This window comes from Cuculus canorus, chromosome 9 (genome assembly GCF_017976375.1).
Source record: "Cuculus canorus isolate bCucCan1 chromosome 9, bCucCan1.pri, whole genome shotgun sequence".
Taxonomy (NCBI): domain Eukaryota; kingdom Metazoa; phylum Chordata; class Aves; order Cuculiformes; family Cuculidae; genus Cuculus; species Cuculus canorus.
In genome coordinates, this window is record NC_071409.1 from 16,478,097 (window position 1) to 16,497,197 (window position 19,101).

A 19,101-nucleotide genomic window follows, 5' to 3' on the forward strand; every position below is an offset into this window, starting at 1 on the left:
AAGCATTCAACTCCATATGCCCACTGTGCCCTCCACGAGTGTCAGTGATGGCATCCCGTGGGGCACTCTAGAACTGGAAGCAGGGAAGAGGATTGCTGCAGAAGTGTCTCCTCTCTCCCAGCTCACCATTTCATCATGACAATTGCAAAGGCATGGGCTGAATGATAACAATTCTCCTCCCTACTTTGCTTTTGTAAACAATATGTTTTTCTCTTGCAAAATCTCATGGTTTATCCTGTTGGACCAAAGTCTGAGTCACTCCTGCACCACGAATGGCCTGAGGATGGCAAATAACTCGCCACCGCATGGCACAGCACTCTGGTTTTGGCAGTCTTTGGAAGCTGGTGGTATCACAGCTGTCCTCGGACACTCCTGAACCTAAGCAGGGAGCCCACAACCATTAGTTGTCTCTCTCACTTTCCTGCGGTGCTGTCAAGCCAAAGGAAGTGGCTTGTTTCTGTCTCCACATTCCAAACTCAGCAACCATTGAAGCTGCTGCTGGGGAGTAACCAGGACCCCTTGCCTGGTTGATGGTGCGAGTGGAAGGGAGACAGGGCCACGCTGCTGGGTTTGCGTTTTTAAAGAATGAATTGCAATGACAGATCAGGCTGTGACAAGTCTGAGAGCAGCCAACAAGTAGTGAACTTCTGGCTTTGCTGACAAGACAAAATGGGGTTTGATGAGGGGTTTTTTATTTTTGTTAATAGTAGACAGGGTAGTCTTCTAATTAGTGTATTTCTGTCAAACAAGGTGGTAATTAAGGGAATGACTTCCCATGTACAGTCTAGAGTATGATTTGGCAATGTCCAGCAAGATTAATGTGTACGTTAAGGTAATTTATTCTGTATATAGGTCTTTGACCATCATTTTCAGGTAGATGGACCCAAAAATCATTGTTTCCAAATATGGATTTCATTTCAGTGTTGTTTAGAGATGATATAGTGATCAGGAAGTAATTTAAAAGTAATAGTTGCCACTAAGTTTTTGTAGAAGAGACAAGGTCCAAGGTAAATCTATGCTGTAGCAGCACTTGTGGTTGGGCATTGTGCCCCTGCTGCTTGACCAGCGAGTCCACGCCAACTGCCTGGGTGTTCTCTCTGAGTCTGGACTAGTGAGACCTGCCCTCCAGGCTGAGGTTTTGACTTGGAACTCCTCCCCATGCTCTGCTGCCAGCTTCTGTGAAACTTGCAGAAACTTCACATCCTTGAAACTCTGCCCTCAGCTCGGCTGAGCGTTGTTGGGCCACAGACTCCTTCCTTGCTGGAGGTAAGGACAAACAGATACACAGGTAGTTGCAATGATGTATAAGTCTTGCTATTCTAGTAAACCAGGACAAAATGTAATCAAGCTTGATCCTCTCCTTCTCTCATATCCAACCCCACTGGGTGGAGAATCAGACCAATGGTCATTGTCTGGGTCATAAATGGCTGTGGCCAAACCATGTCTAAAGACTGGCTTTACTCGCCAGTGACAACAAAGCTGTGTGTGTGTGTGTCTTATATTCTGGATGTGTACGTGATGAAAAGCCATTTTATTATTCATAATTTTCTTAAATTCTGAGATTTCAAATGGGATTGGGTATTAGAAAGGCCATGTGCTTTCTTTCAAAAAATATTCAAAGTCTGACTTCAAATATATATATAATTAGAAATATATGAGTAATAAAAAAAAAAAAGCCAAATTGTTTATTTCTTCTTGCAGCTGGAGCTGAAATAGCTGCTAAGATTTCCTCTCCCCAAGCTGAGAATTGGTACAGTTTGTTTTTCTTACGTATTTTCCATGGTGTTGATAATGATGTATTTGTATATTGTGACTGATGAAAGATAATCAGACAGGGAAAGAGCACAGAATTGCCTGTCCTTTTTTTCCAGTCAAGACAGAATATATGAATTTATTACAAGAAAAAAGTGTGCAAAGGAACTTTCTGTAATTAGGCCATTCTGACCTGTGTAGAACCACACTTTCTTTGAGATTTATAAAAATAATAACTAGTAGAAAACATTGTGTTTGATGTCTCTATGTGAACTAACAATCAAATGAGCTTTCTTTCTATTCAATCTAAATGAGTATCAGTAAAGGCACATCAGCACAGCTCAAAAAAATCCAAATATCTGTCCAATATAACTTTATTTGTCCAGCATATGTGTCACATAAGGTACAAAGTGTTTTTCTGCTTTTACCCATTTCCCTTAGTCGGGTTCCTGAATCACTGGGACTCACAGGAGACTGAAAGTTTAACACAGACAGTCCAGAGGTGCGTATGCTAATGCTGCAGCCATGTGGAAGGCAGTTGTAGGATAACTTTATTATAGCCACCTTTATTATAGTTATATCTGCGCAGCTTTTGCTGTCAGTGGTTTATAAAGGCTAATTGGCCCAAATGCATGTTGTGGATCATGTAGAAGGGCAAGGATGCAAGATGAGAATGCAGAAACACAGCACAAAGATAGAGAACAAAATACATTGGAAGTAATTTCAGCCGGTATCAAGATTTTGGGGGCAAACTTCACCTCACTTGAGTTTTCAAGTCATTGGCCTTATCATGTTACTGCAGTGCAATATTGGTATGAGAAAACAAAGAATCAGGACTACACCAGATCCCAGGTGTGAGATTTGCTTTGTTCCTTCTGCTTCTCCCTACTCTCCCACGCCCTGCCCAAAACAGGCCCCATGGCAAAGCTCCAGAGCTGGAAGTCCATCCGCACATGTGAGCAGGCAGAACGCTCTCCTGATGCAGAGCTCTGGTGTGCAGCTATGCGTGTTGGTACCTGCCTGCGCATCTCCTTGCGCAGTCTCAACTTGGTGTGGTTTGCAGGAAGCACTTCATGGGGCAGCGGTGGGTCATTGTTTTTTGCTGAGGGTTGTGTTTGGACACAGCGCTAGTGGGGAGCCACTCTGTCTTTTTATCCTTCAACAAGCTGCAGTCCTTGGCGTGGGACTGAAGCAGCCCACAAAGGCTGCCAACAGTCCCCAACCGGGACCAGAGCCCATTTGGGGTGTTGCTCAGCCCTGTTTTGCTTTTAGCAGGTGCTCTGCAGAGCTGGCTTAAGAAACTTCTTCTGTGCCTTAGCATAAAAAAAAAAGAAAAAAGAAAAAAGAAAAGCTTGGTCCTAAAGAAAGTACTTTTTAAAAGAATACAGGAGAAAATACTGATTTACAGGTCTTAACGCTCTACTGGGGTTCAACTGCAGTCTGCACCAAGTCATCAAAACTGGAGAGAGGAACGTGAAGCTTTGTGTGGCCTTGCAGAACTCCAGGTGTCGGTTGCGGAGTGAGAGCCTGTCCTCCCCCCAGTTAGCCCCACAGTCCTTTCTGTTTTCACTTTCTTTCCTAACCATCATTTATTTCATTCTGTGATAGCTTAGAGAGGAGAAGCATTGGTCTCCCCCTCTCTCTCTCCACCTCCTTTCCAGCCATGTGACTGAGCACTCTGTACATCAAGTGAAACTTTTCAGTCTCCAGGAAACTTTGATTTCCTTTCCACTCGCTCCACGGTGAGAGGCAGCATCTCTCAGACCTGTGTCTGTGCTGGCCATGGGGAGAACCCGGCAGTTTGTCTTGCTAACCTTCGCCTGCGGTGAGTAACATTGTCCATAATTTTTGTTAGAAAAATGAGACAGACTGTGCTGGGTTTGATTCCTCGCAGTCAGGACAGCACCTACAGACCAAAAACTTGAAATGGTTTTGTTGCTAGCACTAAGGGTACTTTTAATAAAGTCTCAATGCTAAGTAATAACAATAACTACATTTAATTGCAACTGGCATATACTTAATCTGATGGGTTTTGTGTATTTTCTGTTGCACTTTCTGGTGACATAAACTCTGAGTTTGTGATGTAGGCAGCTCAAAATAGTGTTAGAAGCAGGCTTTCTTTGGCTTCCTTACTTTAATTAAAAATAATTCCCAAGCCAGGAAAACTGATAGAGATTCTTGAGTGAGACAAGCAGAAGAAAAACTAAGGAAGCATTGCTCGAGTCATTAATTTGTCTGCATTGTGAGATGCAGAGCGCAGTCAGGAAAGTAAGAGTGAGGCGGGGGCTTGGGGAAGGCAGAGGCGGGCTGGGGCTTAGCTCAACAACAAACCAGATCAAAGTCACCGATCAGTCCTTAATACTGCTGTGTGAAAACCTGGGAGCTAACCTGGTCAAGGATGTGTCCCGGCATGTGGAGTCATCCCTAGACAACCTGAAACAGTACAAAATCTGCCGGGTGAAGATGGACAGAGCATGGTTTAAACTGTGCAATGGCTAAAGGCTTGGTAGAGCACTGGGTTTCTGCAGTGTGTTTTGCCATCAGCATACAGGAATAACACAGGTAACAACCTGCGTCTCCCACTCGGCTCTTCTGCAGCTGTGCAGTGAGCAGGACAACAACCCAGGGACTTGGCCACAAGCAGATCCTGCCATATCTGCTCTGCTTCCCCAGACCTGCTTCATAGCCACACTCTGCTCAAGTAGTTCCGAAACTTTTACACAAAAGGAAAGCAAGATGAGACAGAGAGAAATAACACTGATAACTCAGTGGTCAGCAAGGATGTTTTTGGCCAGAAAGAACTTGTTTCCTCAGCTCTTTATCCATTTTCAATCATTCCATTGGTAATTTGTTGTGATGTTTTATTAATGCCACAAAGTCAAGTCTTTCTATGCAGATAAGGAATTCAACATAACTGAAGTTTAAGGGATAAATTCTGATGGGTTGGAGGTTTACGAAACTGCTCCCGTGGCAGAGGGAAACTGTAACAGTACAGAAACCTCTCAGAAAATCTTGGTGCTTTTCCAATTCCTCAAGGACTCAAACCAAAGCAGCTAGAACCAGCTGGAGTGTTTTCAGTGATTTTAGTAGCTGGGTCAGGTTTTTGTGTCCACACAAAATCACTCTGTTAAACATGAGCACTTCTTCTGGGCAGCATAAAGCAGAACAAACCTGCTGGGCTGCTTAGCAGTATGAGTGTGTGGTTAGACAAAAAGGGGAAAAAAAAATCCCCAGCAAGAGATTTTTTTCACCCACCCTATTACAGGACGGCAGGCTGAGAAATATCACGGCCAGATCATAGCACTGAGAGCTCTTCTTCCCACCATAATGCCTGGGAGCATGGCAGTGATCTTCCTTTGCTGGCATTGACTGAACCTCCCTGGTCACCAAAGCATGAAAACAGGCTCTCCAGGCCCAGACTGGAGGCAGCGAATTTCTGAGAGCTGCCTTGATCCTTTTCTGAGAGTTTTACTCTGGAGCATTGCATGCATGGAGGCTTGTGGGCCAGAAAGGCAGCCCTCAGCACTTGGAATGCACAACTTTGAAGCTGAGGTGAGAGGAGAGGATTGCAGCCGCTTGCTCCAGGAAGATACACTGCAGGGAGCATGCATCCTTCAACCAAAATGTTGGTCCTAGGGAGTTCTGAGCTAGCTTCATAGAAGAAAAAAAAAAATAAAGGAGGCTAACAGCGTGATGCAGAGCTGCAACTCCTTGTTGTTCTGTGGCCCCTTTGGCTGGCAGAGCTGTGAAAAGGGCTGCATTGAGGCAGCTGTGCAGGAAGCTCCTTTGCTGAGCTGTTCCAGGCTCCCCAAGGCAGTGCTGTAAAGGGAGCCATGGCAAAGCCTTCCAGGCCTCGGTTGCAGGGTAAGTCAAGCACCCCACGGGCACAGCTGCCCCTTCACACAGAAGAGCTCTGCTGCCCGAGAAGAACCAAGACCAGTAGGTGCAACCGCAGAGCAATCCTTGCCCATCCCTGGGAGCTTGTGTGGCCAAATGCCTTTTGAGAAGATGACCTGAGCCATCAGGTGTAGCAGCATGGCCATGCCCTGATAGAGGCTCCAAAATGCTTGGGAGAGCCGTGGGAGGCTGCAGGAGTGGTCTGGCGGGTCACCTGTTGAGTGTGAGCCATGGACCACTCCAAAGACATTGCTGACTTTACCCCTCAGTGACTCCGTCAGGCTGAATGCTTCCCTAATGAAAAATAGTTAGGTTGAAATGACCCTTTGGGAAAATGCAGTTTCATTTAAAAGCTATAAGTGGCATCCAAATGCCAGTCAATAATGTTTCTCTTCATGTCCGTAAGACAAGTGTTATCCGGTCAGTAATCAAAACCAATCTGTTAATTAAAAAATAAGTACTGACTGTTTAAGGCTTGTGCAGTCTTACAGGGGGGAAAAAAGAGTGAAAAGAAGTGCAACTTCTTTTTTTTTATTTTCGTTGTGTTGATACAGTTGGCAGTTGATGCTGGCAGTCAAGTATATTCTGTATGCACATAGGTGAAACCCAGGCAGTTTTAGGAATACGGAGTGTACATCTACATCTACACTTCTGCTTTTCTCTAGCATAGCCATCTTTAAGGGAAAATTGTGGTGGGACCTTAGGGTTTCTGAATTCAGGCAGTAAAACACCTGAAGCTTCCTGCACGTCAAGGAACACAAATGTTAGTGATTTATGATGTATTTTATCTTGACCTTGTATTTACAGTCTTGTTGCATACCCATGATCAAAGACTCAAGCAGAAGAGTTGGGACCTTCATTTATTCTACAATGTACTTTTTCCACTTTTTCTTCACTTCGTTACTCACATTTAGAAGCCAGGTGTTTTCTTTTCAGTTCTGCAAGGGACATGTTTCTGTGCGTGTCATAAGAGGGAAGCATAATTCTGGTGCTTGACTATTTTTAGATGTGGTCCAAAAAGCCCCTGAATGCTCTACTCTGTAACTTGTTTTTTATTGCTGAAAGAACATCACCAAGAGGGCTGTTTTTCCCTTGTTTGGAGCATCCCCTTGGGTACTTCTCGGGGTGAAGAACTTGAGGGTTCAAGCTGGTGTGGCTACATCATCGCCATAAATATCTGGAATTTCCCTGTCTCCCAGACTGTTCCCCAGACTATTCTCCCTCACTTCCTTCACACGTACAAAATGTTCCCTTCCCCCATGCTTCGTTGGTAAGTAAGCAACCACCTTTTCACCTGTTACATCCAAGCATCTAATGCATCTTTCTTATATCTTGCTAATTTTCTTCTAGCACATCTTGCTGTACTACTGTCTGCAAGGGAATTCTTGTGCTGCCTGGGGATTCTGCAAGGTCTGCTCACACCTCTGTCACCCTCTGGCTAGTAGTGGATGTAGTAAGAGCAGTGTCTGGGGAGCTGGGAGCCAATGTACTTCTGCTGCAATGGGTATATTCAGAGGTGCAAAGATTGGAAGAGTGACAAAATGTTATAACAGTCCTACAGTGTGCCTGCTGTCACTCTCCTATTGTGACTGGAGCCAAGTGAAGAATAAAATCACATCACCTATCTGATAACAAAATCAGTGTAGTTATGTTGTGGTTATCAACAAAAATGTTAAACATAAAGGTTTCTAGATTACTGACTTAGTTGTTTCTTTGCAGCATTTTTCTTCCGTTTTGTGGAAGTGGCCCTCGGGTTTGAACTGTCTGCAGAAACTACATCCTTCCACCGTACAGCTACTTCTGTTCAGCCGCTTTATCCTTCTTCAGCCCATCAAGGCACCACAGTTCATTTTAACAGAACAGGCTCTGTTAAAACAACACCCATAAGCCACAGGACAACTGCCCAGACAACAGACCAGCATCAGGTAACAACAGCACCAAACCAGAACACAACAGCCCAGACAGGAGCAACCACCACACAAGTGACTGGTCAAACATCTTCCATGGTGGTATCCACAACAGCAGAAGACAACACAACTGCAGTTGGTCAGACTACAACCCATGCAATGGAAACGGTTACATCTGCAGTGAAGAACACATCCCTATATTCTATGTCCTCAATCAAGCAAGCCACAACAAATTTAAGCACAGAAATGACAGCAGCAGCCACAAACACAACCATAAAGTATACAATACCAAATACACAAATGACAGCTGCTGCCATAAGTACTACAGCCACCACCAAGCTAACTGTGAAGCCCATGACAGCATCAGGAAATCAAACCACAGCACCTAAAATTCCAACTGCTACAGCCATGGCCAACACAACAACCATTCATCCAGGCACTCCAGCAACCACTCATCCAGGCACTCAAATAACCATCAAAACTACCGCGATGACAGTGAGACCCACTCCTGCACCGCAACCTTCTCACATCCCCACTGGCACATACACTGTTTCCCTCGGGAACTGGACCTGCATCAAAGCTGTCATGGGCTTGCAACTGATGGCTGGAAATAAAAAGCAGGTGAGGTGGAAGCACCATAATGCTGAGCTTTGCAATGACTATTTCTTCATTAACTGAAATTTATTCTTCTTTCAAAGTAATTTTCAGAAGTTAGCGTGTATGACAAAAATAAGAGGTTTGCTACCAGACTAAGGTCTTTTCTGTGCCACAGCATCTCAGCTGTCGTACTTCAGCCTGTCTGATGATGTTAGTGAGATACATGTGTGCTTTCTTACTTCAGTGATATATCTGTGGTATCAATACTTGGGCAGTAGTTCAGGCTTCAGTGTTATTTGTGTTTCCCAGAATGGGAAAACTTGAATTGACTTCTGTGAACAGCTTGGCAGTGTGAATTGCAATGAAAGCAAGAAACTATCAATTCACAAGCTTGGATTCAGAGGTAAGTTATCTTCATGCTGACATGTGGAGATTTTAGAACCACAGGGGTTCTGGGGAGCTGATACCCTCTCCTAGCAGTGATCCATGGTGAATGATTCAGCAAAAGATATCGTAAAACCTGAAATAGTGACTGCGTCCTCCAGAATTAAGGTTTTGTAACCTTTATTAATACAATATGTGAGGTTATATCCTCGGGCTCTGGAGTTCCTATGCTTCCAGCCATGATCATTACAAATCCAAATAGTCCTGCCTGGGATCTGAGCATTTCTTATGTGAGATAAGTATTGAATGAGTAATTTTCATCCCTGGACGTGGCAGGAGCCAGGCACAGGACATTATCCACAGTGAAATATTTATTACAAAAGCAAGGCATGTTTGAGGTAAAACTGAAGGATCTGAACTCTGTATTCAGGGCTGCAGAGCTCTGCTTTCAGACTACAGCATGGGTTGGCTGATGCTAGGGATGAACTGTGCAGGACATAATGAGCAGGCTAGGGTGATATGAGGAGCAGCACACGTTGAACCCTGCCTGGCTCTGTTGTGATTGTTTCTCTGACTCCAGCCACAAGTTCCCATTGCTCCCTCTTTTTAAATTACCACCAGTGCTCATCTGACCCTGCTCTGAATCATCAGTTCACTGAATGAGCAGAAAGCAATTATTTTCTGCCAGCTTAATGCACCAGAACAACTCAGTGCTGTATCAGACAAGTGCTAGTGCTGGGTTAGGAGCAGGGAATGACCCTGGCAGCCAGCAATTCGGCTGCCTCTGGTCTGTTCATTCAACCACACCGAGCCTGTCTGAAACAAATCCCCACCCAAAACCCAGCTGTAAATCTCTGTGTGTTTCTTATTGTTTCCTCTCTCCTCTTCATCAGCAGCCTTGCAATGTCTCTTCTCTTCACAGAAGTGGATGGAGTACGTGGTGGTCAACCCCAATGCGACACAGACATCTGGAAGCTGTGGGATGGTGCAGTCCGAGCTGAACATAACTTTCAGTGGAGGTTTTTTAAACTTTACCTTTGTAAAGGTAATTGTTGCATTTAGAGGGAAGGGATGTTTAGGACTGAGGAGCTGGAACTTAGGCTGCCTTTGATCCAGTTTGTGCTGTAAGAAAAGGCATTTCACCCATCTCTATCCTAGTTCTATACCTGTGTATAAGGCACTATTACTCCTGTCCTTCCCAAGAGGCTAGAATCACAGAACCACAGAATAATTCAGTTTGGGAAAGACCTTTGGAGGCCACCTGGTCTAATCCCCCTTCTCACAGGAAGCTTAATTTCATTGTTAGATCAGTTCTTGTCTATTTTCAATTCCCATTTGGAAAGGTTCGTATGTTCAGGGAAGGGTGAAGACAGTGCCTTGCAGTCCTTTCATAGAAAGTGCTAGAGAGCAGTGTCAAAGCTACCCGTGTAGCAACACAAAGTGTAGAATAGCCTCAAGCAAAATCTGAGTTTCATTTCTACATAGGTAAAAAATCTAGTGGGAGGGAAGACCAGACAGGTCCGCTGTTGGCACTGGAGCAGGACAGAGGGAATGGGCCTGGGACTGGAGTCCCTGTGCGGGAACAAGGTGTGTGTGCTGAGAACTCTGACTCACAGTATCAGGCTGCTCTTACGAAATGGAGTCTGAAGGACCACCGGAATGCAGGTAAGGTTAATAGTTTCCTTCCCATAAATGCCAGGTATCACATCTGCCCAGCCAAAAGCCATCCACAGTCAATCCAAAGGGCAGCTTGTGCAGTTGTAAGGAGCCACAGCTCATCCACAGCTGAAGGGGCCTAATTTCATCTAATTTTTAAGTGGAAAATTCCAAACAACTGAACTACAACAAAATTGTAGATAAGTGCCCTTAAAATGCAGCAGGCTAAGTAGACTTATAAATGCACACAGAACTTGGGCAAGAGAGAGGCCCTGCTTACACAGTGGGAAAATGAGTTTTCTTTTTAATGTTGTGTCTATTGATACTGTGTTCCCTGCTGGGACTGCATCGCTTGCCAGCAGGGCTAAGGACAGAAATTAGTACTGTGTACAAAATCATTAATGGGCAGGGAGGAATATGGCACAGCTTGGATCCCATCAAACTCTGAGTGTACCATGCATTAAGCCCATGTCCTGGAGCTCCATAGCAGTTCAGAGTTGCATCTGGCCACCACTGCTGATGTGGTCTTCAATTAATCAAGCCATAATGTCAACATTGCAGCCTGGTTCTAAGTTCAAACTGGTGACAATTAAGAAAAGCACAAATGGTTAATCAGTTACCACCTTCCCTTCAACAGGGGGCCAGCAGATCCCTGAAATTCAATAAATTTCTATTGAAAGTGCAAGAGGTCACAGCAAATTGAACCCCAGTGCAGCCATTAACGCTCCAGCAAAGAAAACACTTTGGTTTAGTTTATGGCAGAAAGTTTTCTAGAAGTTACAGAGAAAAAGCAAGTTAAAAAATCAAGGAGCTGTTTTAAAACAAAGGATCAGTTCAGACTGTGAGTGTTTGCTTTAAATGTATGCTTCCTGCAACAAGGAGAGCGTTTTCTGAGTTACAAGGATCCTTAGAAAATGCCTGGTGATTCAAGTACCCATGAAAACCCCAGCTTGTAGCAGTGCTAAGGAGAGTGATGTGAACCTTTAGGAGGTACTTGACCTGTCTTGCCCTGAAAAAGGTGGTTACTGGCACTGCATTAGACAATCCACCCTTCCCTTAAAGATAAGCCTCAAGAGCATAGCAGGGTTGGCTTAGACTTCTTTGAAATTCAAGTTAAGAAACCACTTTGCTGCTGGTTTTAATGTGTTTGGCCCCCACTGTCTCTTTAATTTCTTTGAACCAGGAGTGTTGTAGCTATGGCACTTCTGATTTTCACTGGTGAAAGAGGAGCTGGATCAGGCCCTGGGGCTGTGGTGCCAGTGTGGGGTAGTGGGAGGCGAGTGGCTGGCTCGGTGCTCACCACTGCTGTTTGCTGTTTGCAACGAACTTCAAAAAAATGAAGTTTTGTAACTGACCCACAAGATGGGCAGTAAGAGCAAGTAAAGTTACTGACTGTGGCCAAACAAAACAGCACTGCCACTGAAAAATTGGTAATATTTGACCTACTTATCTTTTTAAGCAGGAATAATGCTGAGAACCTCTTCTCTGGTGTATTTCTTTCTTAAACTTTCCCAGTCCACCCGATTAGCTTTTAAACTGCATGACTTTAAAACTGAGTACACAGGAGACATTCCTGTCCGCTGCCGTTTATCCACCAGCTGCACTCACCAGCCCCTGTGTGCTCACAGCTGGAATGAAAATTAATAGTAGGGCTGCTACACAAAGACTTACATTATATTCCAATGCTGTTCACAGGGAAAAGCTCCTAGGGCTGGCTCTCACTTTGTGACAGTCCTGATGACAGTATTCTGATTGCACAAGGGTTTTAGGGCACATGCAGGCAGGGCAATCAGCTAGAAATCTTTCTCTGTGCTGTTGTACCAGGTGCTTTCCATATCAGCAATCTGTAGGCATATTAAAAAAAAGCCAGCTGTCAACAACAGTGTCTGCAGGGTGGAAAGAATAGTCATTTCTCCCCTATGCAGAAAGATCCCCTGTTGCTGTTTTCTCATTTGTAGTGACTGCTGTTAGCAGACAAAATGGGAAATGAGCAGTACTAGCATGAGATGTTCTCCCAGCTCTCAGCTTGTTGCTGACCTCTCCCAATTCGAAATAATGATGAACACAGAAGCACGGCTTCTTTCTGCAATTTGCTCACACAAATGGCATTTATATTTTTAAGTGACTATTTTGCTGTAGTGCGCTGTATTTTTTTCACAAATATGAGGATATATGAATAAAGATATATCTTCTTTTGCAGCAAGATCCAATGTACTTTGTCAGTAAAATTGAGACCAGTTTACAGTTGTCTTCTGAAGGTCAGTGACTTTATGTTGTCTTAATTTCATATCAAATTGTTCTGGGTGTGGGATAGACTTTCCTATCTTTAAAACAATTTTGCAAATTGTGTATTTTATTAAGCTTTCAACATATGATTCACCTAAATCTTCTAGCATGAAAATGGAAGGGAAGGGCCTGGGCTGCAGTTTCATCAGAATTGTTTGATTTTCCTATTGTCCTCAAAAACTTTCCCTGCCTTTCGTTACTTTTTCAGAATAGAGATTAATTCAAACCTAAATTAAGATGCAAAACCATCATCAAAGCTTTTATCTGCAAACATACAAAAATGCTGTGACTTCAGTTGCGTTTGTCTTTCCAATCTAATACACAAACTAAATGGATATAGTTTCTGGATCATGGGAATGTAGAGCTGGACCCAGATTTCAAACACAGCAATGTGGAAAGGAGGCGTGGTGCTGGCAAGAGACATGGTTCTCCCTGGCTGTTTGTTACTGCCTCTCTGCCAGACGTTGTCATTTCATATTCCACCAGCAGTATTTCTGCAGTGAGCAAGCCTCTGTCTTTTTCTAAGATAAAAATTACCAAATTAATTGTATCAGTACACACTGGAGTACTGATTTTGACTGAAGAGAACCAGGAGTACGCTGGCAGATGTGGTTGAAATATAGTGATGCAGAGTTGGTAAAGTTGATGGTTTAATCTCCAACTTCTATGACTTCTTTCAAAGGAGCACATGCACCCAGGATATGCCCAGGTTACAAGATCTTGAGCTATATTTTCCATAAAGTACTGTGACACTGAAATATGTTTTAAAACATTTTTAATACATAAAGCAATACAGATTAGACATGTCAAATTCCCATGATAGATATGGTTCTCTCTGTTTAGTCTGGAAATAGCTGTGTTGGAGACCTAAGATAGTTGTCTGTTCCTGTGAGAATTCTAACCCCCTCTTGCTGACTCAGATTGTTTAAATATGATTTAAAGAAGCATCTGAAATTCTAGCCACTTTTTCGGTTCCAAGCTCATCTGAGTTTCCCATTGATAATTAAAGCACTCATCTAAACATGGAAGAGTGTAACTGATGTATTAGGGGGAAAACATCCATGCTTTAGTCACATCTGTGACTGCTGCTCTACCAAAGCACCAGAGAGCCTCCATTTTATCCCAGAAAGATGTTGGTTCCAAAAGGGTTAGTATGAATTCTGATTTGTCTCTCTCTTTATGGCCTCCAGGTATGCTTTATTATGCAGCCATACATGAGAAGCTGTTTACAACAAAGCTGGGGAATTCCTTTAAGTGTGCCAGTAAGCAAACCTTCAGCTTGGAGAGGAACTTGCAGCTAGTTTTCGTTAATATGCAGCTGCAGGCGTTTGATATTGTTGGGAACCAGTTTGGAGAAGGTAAGCAGAGAGGATACCTTTTCCACCCTTCTGACATCTACACGTCAGCACTCTGGTAGCCTAACAGATGGTTTGCTAGATGATAACCATACACACGCAGTGATCCTGTTACACCTGTAGCATGAATTCCAGCTTTATAATAGATCCCAAGTAATGTAACCTGCCCGCTGCTGTATTCCCACCCTTTTCTGAGTCATTTTCAACACACTGCTGACCCCTATGGAAGATGGAAAAATGTCTTTCCCTACTGCATTCAGTACCTTCTATTTCACCTTCTCATTAAAAATGTTCAGCTTCACAGCCACGATTTTATTCTTCACCCATTTTCTCCCAGAGCAAGCGGAGATGTGTTCACCACCATTGCATTGCCCAAACCCCTAATATGTGCACTTCAGTTCAAAGTCACCTTCTCCATATAGTCAGATTTTAGCTATTTTGACAGGCTTTTGACATTCATGATGTCCCACAGCTGCAGCAGCAAAACTGCCAAATAATGAGAGATTTGTGAGTGCAGAATGATACCTTCAGAGCAGCGATGTCTAGACGTGATGAGACGTGCTCCTGAGGAGAAGCAAAATTGGCATGCTCCCAGTATCAGAATTACAGGAGATGCTCATTTCCCCAATTTGTCTTTTCTTGAGCTCAGCCACAAAAAGACAACCATACAGCTTAGTAAAGGACGGAAACAGACTAGTACTGACTTCCCTGGTCTCTGAATTGCCTACACTGGGAGAATGTACTTGAGTTTATTATAAATTCTTTCTTTCACCCACACGTGGGGTTCCTTCCACAAGGAAGTGAGATATTGTTATCCTTGTTCCCTATCCAGCGATGCAGCCAGGACCTAACCAGCCTGTGGGGTCCAGGACTGCTGGGTGCACCAAGAAAGTCCTGTATCCCACAGTATGAATACTCTCATGGTCTACTGCCTTACTTCTTATGAGATGCATGAAAGACCCTTCAAAAAGTGGAGAGCTAGACTAGATGGTACCCTGTGGCCTCTTTCAAAATGTACATCTTCACGTTTCTGTGACTTCCTCTCAAGATATTCCCATACAAGAACTCAGGTGGACAGACAGGTTTATCAGCTCTCTAGCCCTTCATATGCACTAATAAAACATTCCCTTCTCCTGAGCTTTGACCTTCTGGGTGCTTACAAAATATTGCCCCTGTATTCTTTTTACTTTGGATCTGTCTTTTGACTCATTTGGCTCTGTTTAATTTTTCTTCTGTTATTCATCATTTTGGCTGCCTTTGTTATTCTAAAAGGAATGTAACAGGAAGCATTTGTGCCTTTTTTAAGACGTGGACCTTTTTTTGTTTTTGTATACTTTTCTTTAAATTCTTAAAAGCCAGACTGAGAATCAAATCTATCCTCTCATTCTCATAAAGGTTTCTTTGTGGAATAACATTGAGCTGGAACAACTCATGGAATCCCATCTGGTCCCCACATTCCCATTCAAACTTGTACAATGAGTAAGTTCAGTTATGGCTTTTGGTATGGTCTTGCCTCTAGCAGAGGTAAAGCTTATGAAGAATCTCTGCCTCTCCAAGGTCAAGCTAATCTCTGCTAGTCAATACCATATACAAAATTAAATTAGCTTTGCTTGTAATTAAAGGGCTGAGGAAGCAGCTACCACCTCTGAAATAATTCCCCCATAGCCATGAAATAGTTATGAAACTGTTATGTACCTCTGCTGTGTATGCAGATTTTGAAAGACAAAATCCCCTGTGAAGGAACTACTCTATACACATCACCAGCCTCCGCCTCTCTGGTTTCTCCAGACTGGTAGTTTCACTTCTTTTGCTCCTGATTTGCTTATCTTTAAAAGGGGAACAAAAAGAAAATACTGATGATCATTTGTTTCAAGCTCTTTACAATTTTGTACGGAATGCAGCAGTGTTGCATGAATAGCTTGGCCCAACTGAGTCCAGAAAGCTCTAAAAGTGTCTCCTGAACTGTACTTCAGTAGACCAGAAACAATTCCTAGAATTCATAGCCCAAGGTTTTCTAGAAGTCAAATGGCCAATTCAAACATCTCTGGCTTTTGCTATACTCAAATGCAAATACTTTTCAGCTCACTTCCTTAACATCAGGTTACATTAACCAGACAAAGCTTTTAAAAGGCAGCATCTAGCAGAACGCTGATGCCTTTGGCTTTTTGCCATTGTGTCCCATGAAATCATCATCTGGATCAGAGGAGAAGTGGGCGGGGTTTTGGGGAGAACTGTGTGGAGGTTCTGGAGCTGTGACGTGATGTCATGTATTCCGCGCAGTTCCTGGACTAACTGCCTGCTGTTGGCATAAAGATTCCCATCGGGAAAAAGCCCAAGCTAAGCTATAATCTGTGCCAGCATAGTCACCAGAATTAGACAATAACAACGGAGGCTTTTGTTTTAGAACGCTGTTGAAAACTGCCTTGTAATAGTCACGGGGAGTGAAAGGGGCAGAGGGTGTTGGATCTCCCTCATGGCCTGGATATAAACTGGGTTCACTGCTGAGCTGGGATACTGTAGGATTTATCTGATTGAGCTACCCTACTTAGAGGATAGTTCACTACTCAGGTACCACTCAAAGCATCACGCTAGAGGTCAGTCTTTTCCTGGAGCCAAACGAAGGACCGTTCCTACAAATCAGATGGAAGATGTAGGTCTGATCCTGTTCTGGGTAACACACCAGTGATTGTTCCCAGACCTTGCCTTTGCTCCCAAGGCTACACTTGTTGCATTGTGAACTTGAGACCGATTCTGTCATTGTAACTCGGGTAAAATTCCATTTCTGTCAGTGACCCAGACAGTGCAATCTGTTCATAGGAAAGTCACCAATTTATCACAATCCGGAAGTTCATTTTAAAGTAATGAGTTTCCATTTGATCAGAGGATGACTTGAATGTTCATTTGGGTAGGGACTGGCCGAGGAAGTCAGGATTTTCACCCTTAGTCACTAAGAGGTACGTTTGCAGTGAATATATCTTTTGATGGTTCTTAAAAAATATAAGTATCAAAACCTCTTCTGACGCGATTGTATGTACAGTAAAATTAGAATAGTACTGCTAAAGCAACCCCTAGACTAAGTCCAAGGCTTCTGCCTTTGTAATTGCTCGATGTTCTAAGTTAGCCAAAATTATCCACAAATACTCTGAATTAAAGACAGGGAACAATTAGAATTTTATTTTTCTTAGGAAACTATGACTTAACTAGGATCCTTGCAGCACTAACGATGTGCTGGACTATGGGCTTCCTTCTCTGACCTGATCCTTTTTACTGGGCAGAAGCAATTAGATGCAACATAGGAGCAGGTTTTGCCCATGCAGGATGTTTCTTGCTTTTTACTTTTAGACTTGCATTATGTCGCATGATGTTCCATATCTGCTGTCAGCAAGAAAGCCTCATATTGTGTATGTACTGATCTTGATGATAAAACAATTACTGCAGACATGAAAGAGCAGAGTTATTCTCTAGAGAAGCGTGTGGCTATTTGGAAATGGGCAAGTATTGTTTTCTCGAGATAAGATTCACCACAGGTAAAAATGTGTTAAGTATAGCTCAGAGGAAAGAAAGGTAAAAAAGAGAAAACAAAGCTTTGAGAATTTATGGCTTACACTTGCTAACTTTTCTGGAATGTACATATGTAGTGTATGAGTACTGAGTTCTGTTGTAACACATTCTCGCATCTCCTTTTACTTTCAGAAGAAGAATGCTTTCCTGACAAAAACAGCAGAGCAGCTCCCATCGCAGTGGGCCTGAGTATCCTGGGATTGTTTGTCATTGCGTTTGCCACATTCTTGATTTCCAGAAGAAAACCACTTAGAGGATATGAACGGATCTGAGGTGTCTTTTACTTCCAAAACAGTGTAGCAGGAAAAGAAGTGACCAGAATTTTAGCTTCTACCTGCCAATCTCACAGCCCTGAGGTCATATTTTTAAGTGGTGTAACACTGTGTGTTTAAAGCTAATGAATGTTTCTGGAAGTGATTTCTTTAAGGTGGGCAGGAGAGAACTCACACCATCTACTTTAGGCTATTCTTAGAATCTAATTTAGATGTAGTCCAGAGGACCAAAGTGAGGAGCCTAAATTCTTTATATTATCAACAAGGGAGGCGATTCACCTAAGTCAGATGCCTAAAAATAGCTTAAAGCAGGCATCACTATCCCTCAGAAAATCCATCAGGTTTCTTAAAGTTGGTGTTTAAGATGACTCCAGTAATATGTTCTTAAAGTTACTAAGTCCACAGCTACAGACAACCCTGTTTAGAGCAGAGCTCAGAGAAAGCCTTGTGGGAACACTGTATGTTGAAGTCTCAGGGCAAGTGTAAGTGACTTCCATTCACAAGCAAGTTCTCACCAGTCCAACAAAAGGACTGTTGGGAAACCAGTCGTGACAACTTTGTAAATTCTAGGTTTTTTCCTACTAACCCTTCATGGGGATGCAGTGGTAATATGTGACTTTAACTCTGGAGGCAGTATTTTTAGGAAATTTTTTAGTTTCCAGTGACTGTGTATGCAGATAAGAGAAAATCCAACTGAGATCATAAAGGGTCTGCCTGACTAGTATGTGCCAAAATCATCACTTGTCATTGATTGTCTCGGCCCTGCTGCGAAGATGTCTGAACTTCCTGCCAGTAATTCTTGATCTGCAGCCTCATAAACACATCTGAGCAAACTGACATCAGTAAGTTTATCCTGAAATATTACCCTGCAAGCTGCACAGTCCAGGAGCTGACTGACAGGCAGCTGAGATGTCTGCACAGCAGAACTGGGTGGGCATTTGGAGGCAGTAACTCCATCCATCTGCCACAGCAGGCCAAGACACCCCAATTTGTCAATTGGCACTCAAGGCACAGGATCCCTTTGCCACATGTTCGCAACGCAATGTGAAGAATGAAAGCACTGTGACACGTGGGCCAGTGCTAGGGATGCCATACAATTGATTGGAAATGAGGTGAATTTGCTTGATAAATTAGAGGAGCTCAGTGTTGTGATGTCTTGGAGAGCTCATGAATCACTCCCTGTTCAGTGATGGACCTGTTACAGCAACTGCTGCTGAACTCAGTAACTGTCCCTCTACTGAGATGGCAGCACTGGCATCTCTCGTAATGTGGGGAGACACCATGGTCACTGAAAATATCAGGGATTAAATGGCCACAAAGACCACGAACAAATGGAAATCCCTTGATGATGTATGCTCAGGGCTTCTCTAAGAACAAAAAAGCTTGCACAGGCCTCAGACAAACTCTCTGCCCAAAAGAGAATGTGATCCAGAG

General features: G+C 43.3%; 1 protein-coding gene across 1 annotated transcript; it reads left to right on the forward strand.

Annotated features, from left to right (window-relative positions):
- Positions 1-1,133: 1,133 nt before the first annotated feature.
- Positions 1,134-18,912, forward strand: LAMP3 (lysosomal associated membrane protein 3). The gene is made up of 7 exons (XM_054074852.1): positions 1,134-1,266; positions 3,414-3,577; positions 7,369-8,177; positions 9,460-9,582; positions 12,394-12,451; positions 13,670-13,837; positions 17,528-18,912. Exons 2-7 carry the CDS (start codon positions 3,535-3,537, stop codon positions 17,665-17,667), a joined length of 1,341 nt encoding a protein of 446 aa, XP_053930827.1. The 5' UTR covers positions 1,134-1,266; positions 3,414-3,534; the 3' UTR covers positions 17,668-18,912.
- The last annotated feature ends 189 nt before the right edge of the window (positions 18,913-19,101 follow it).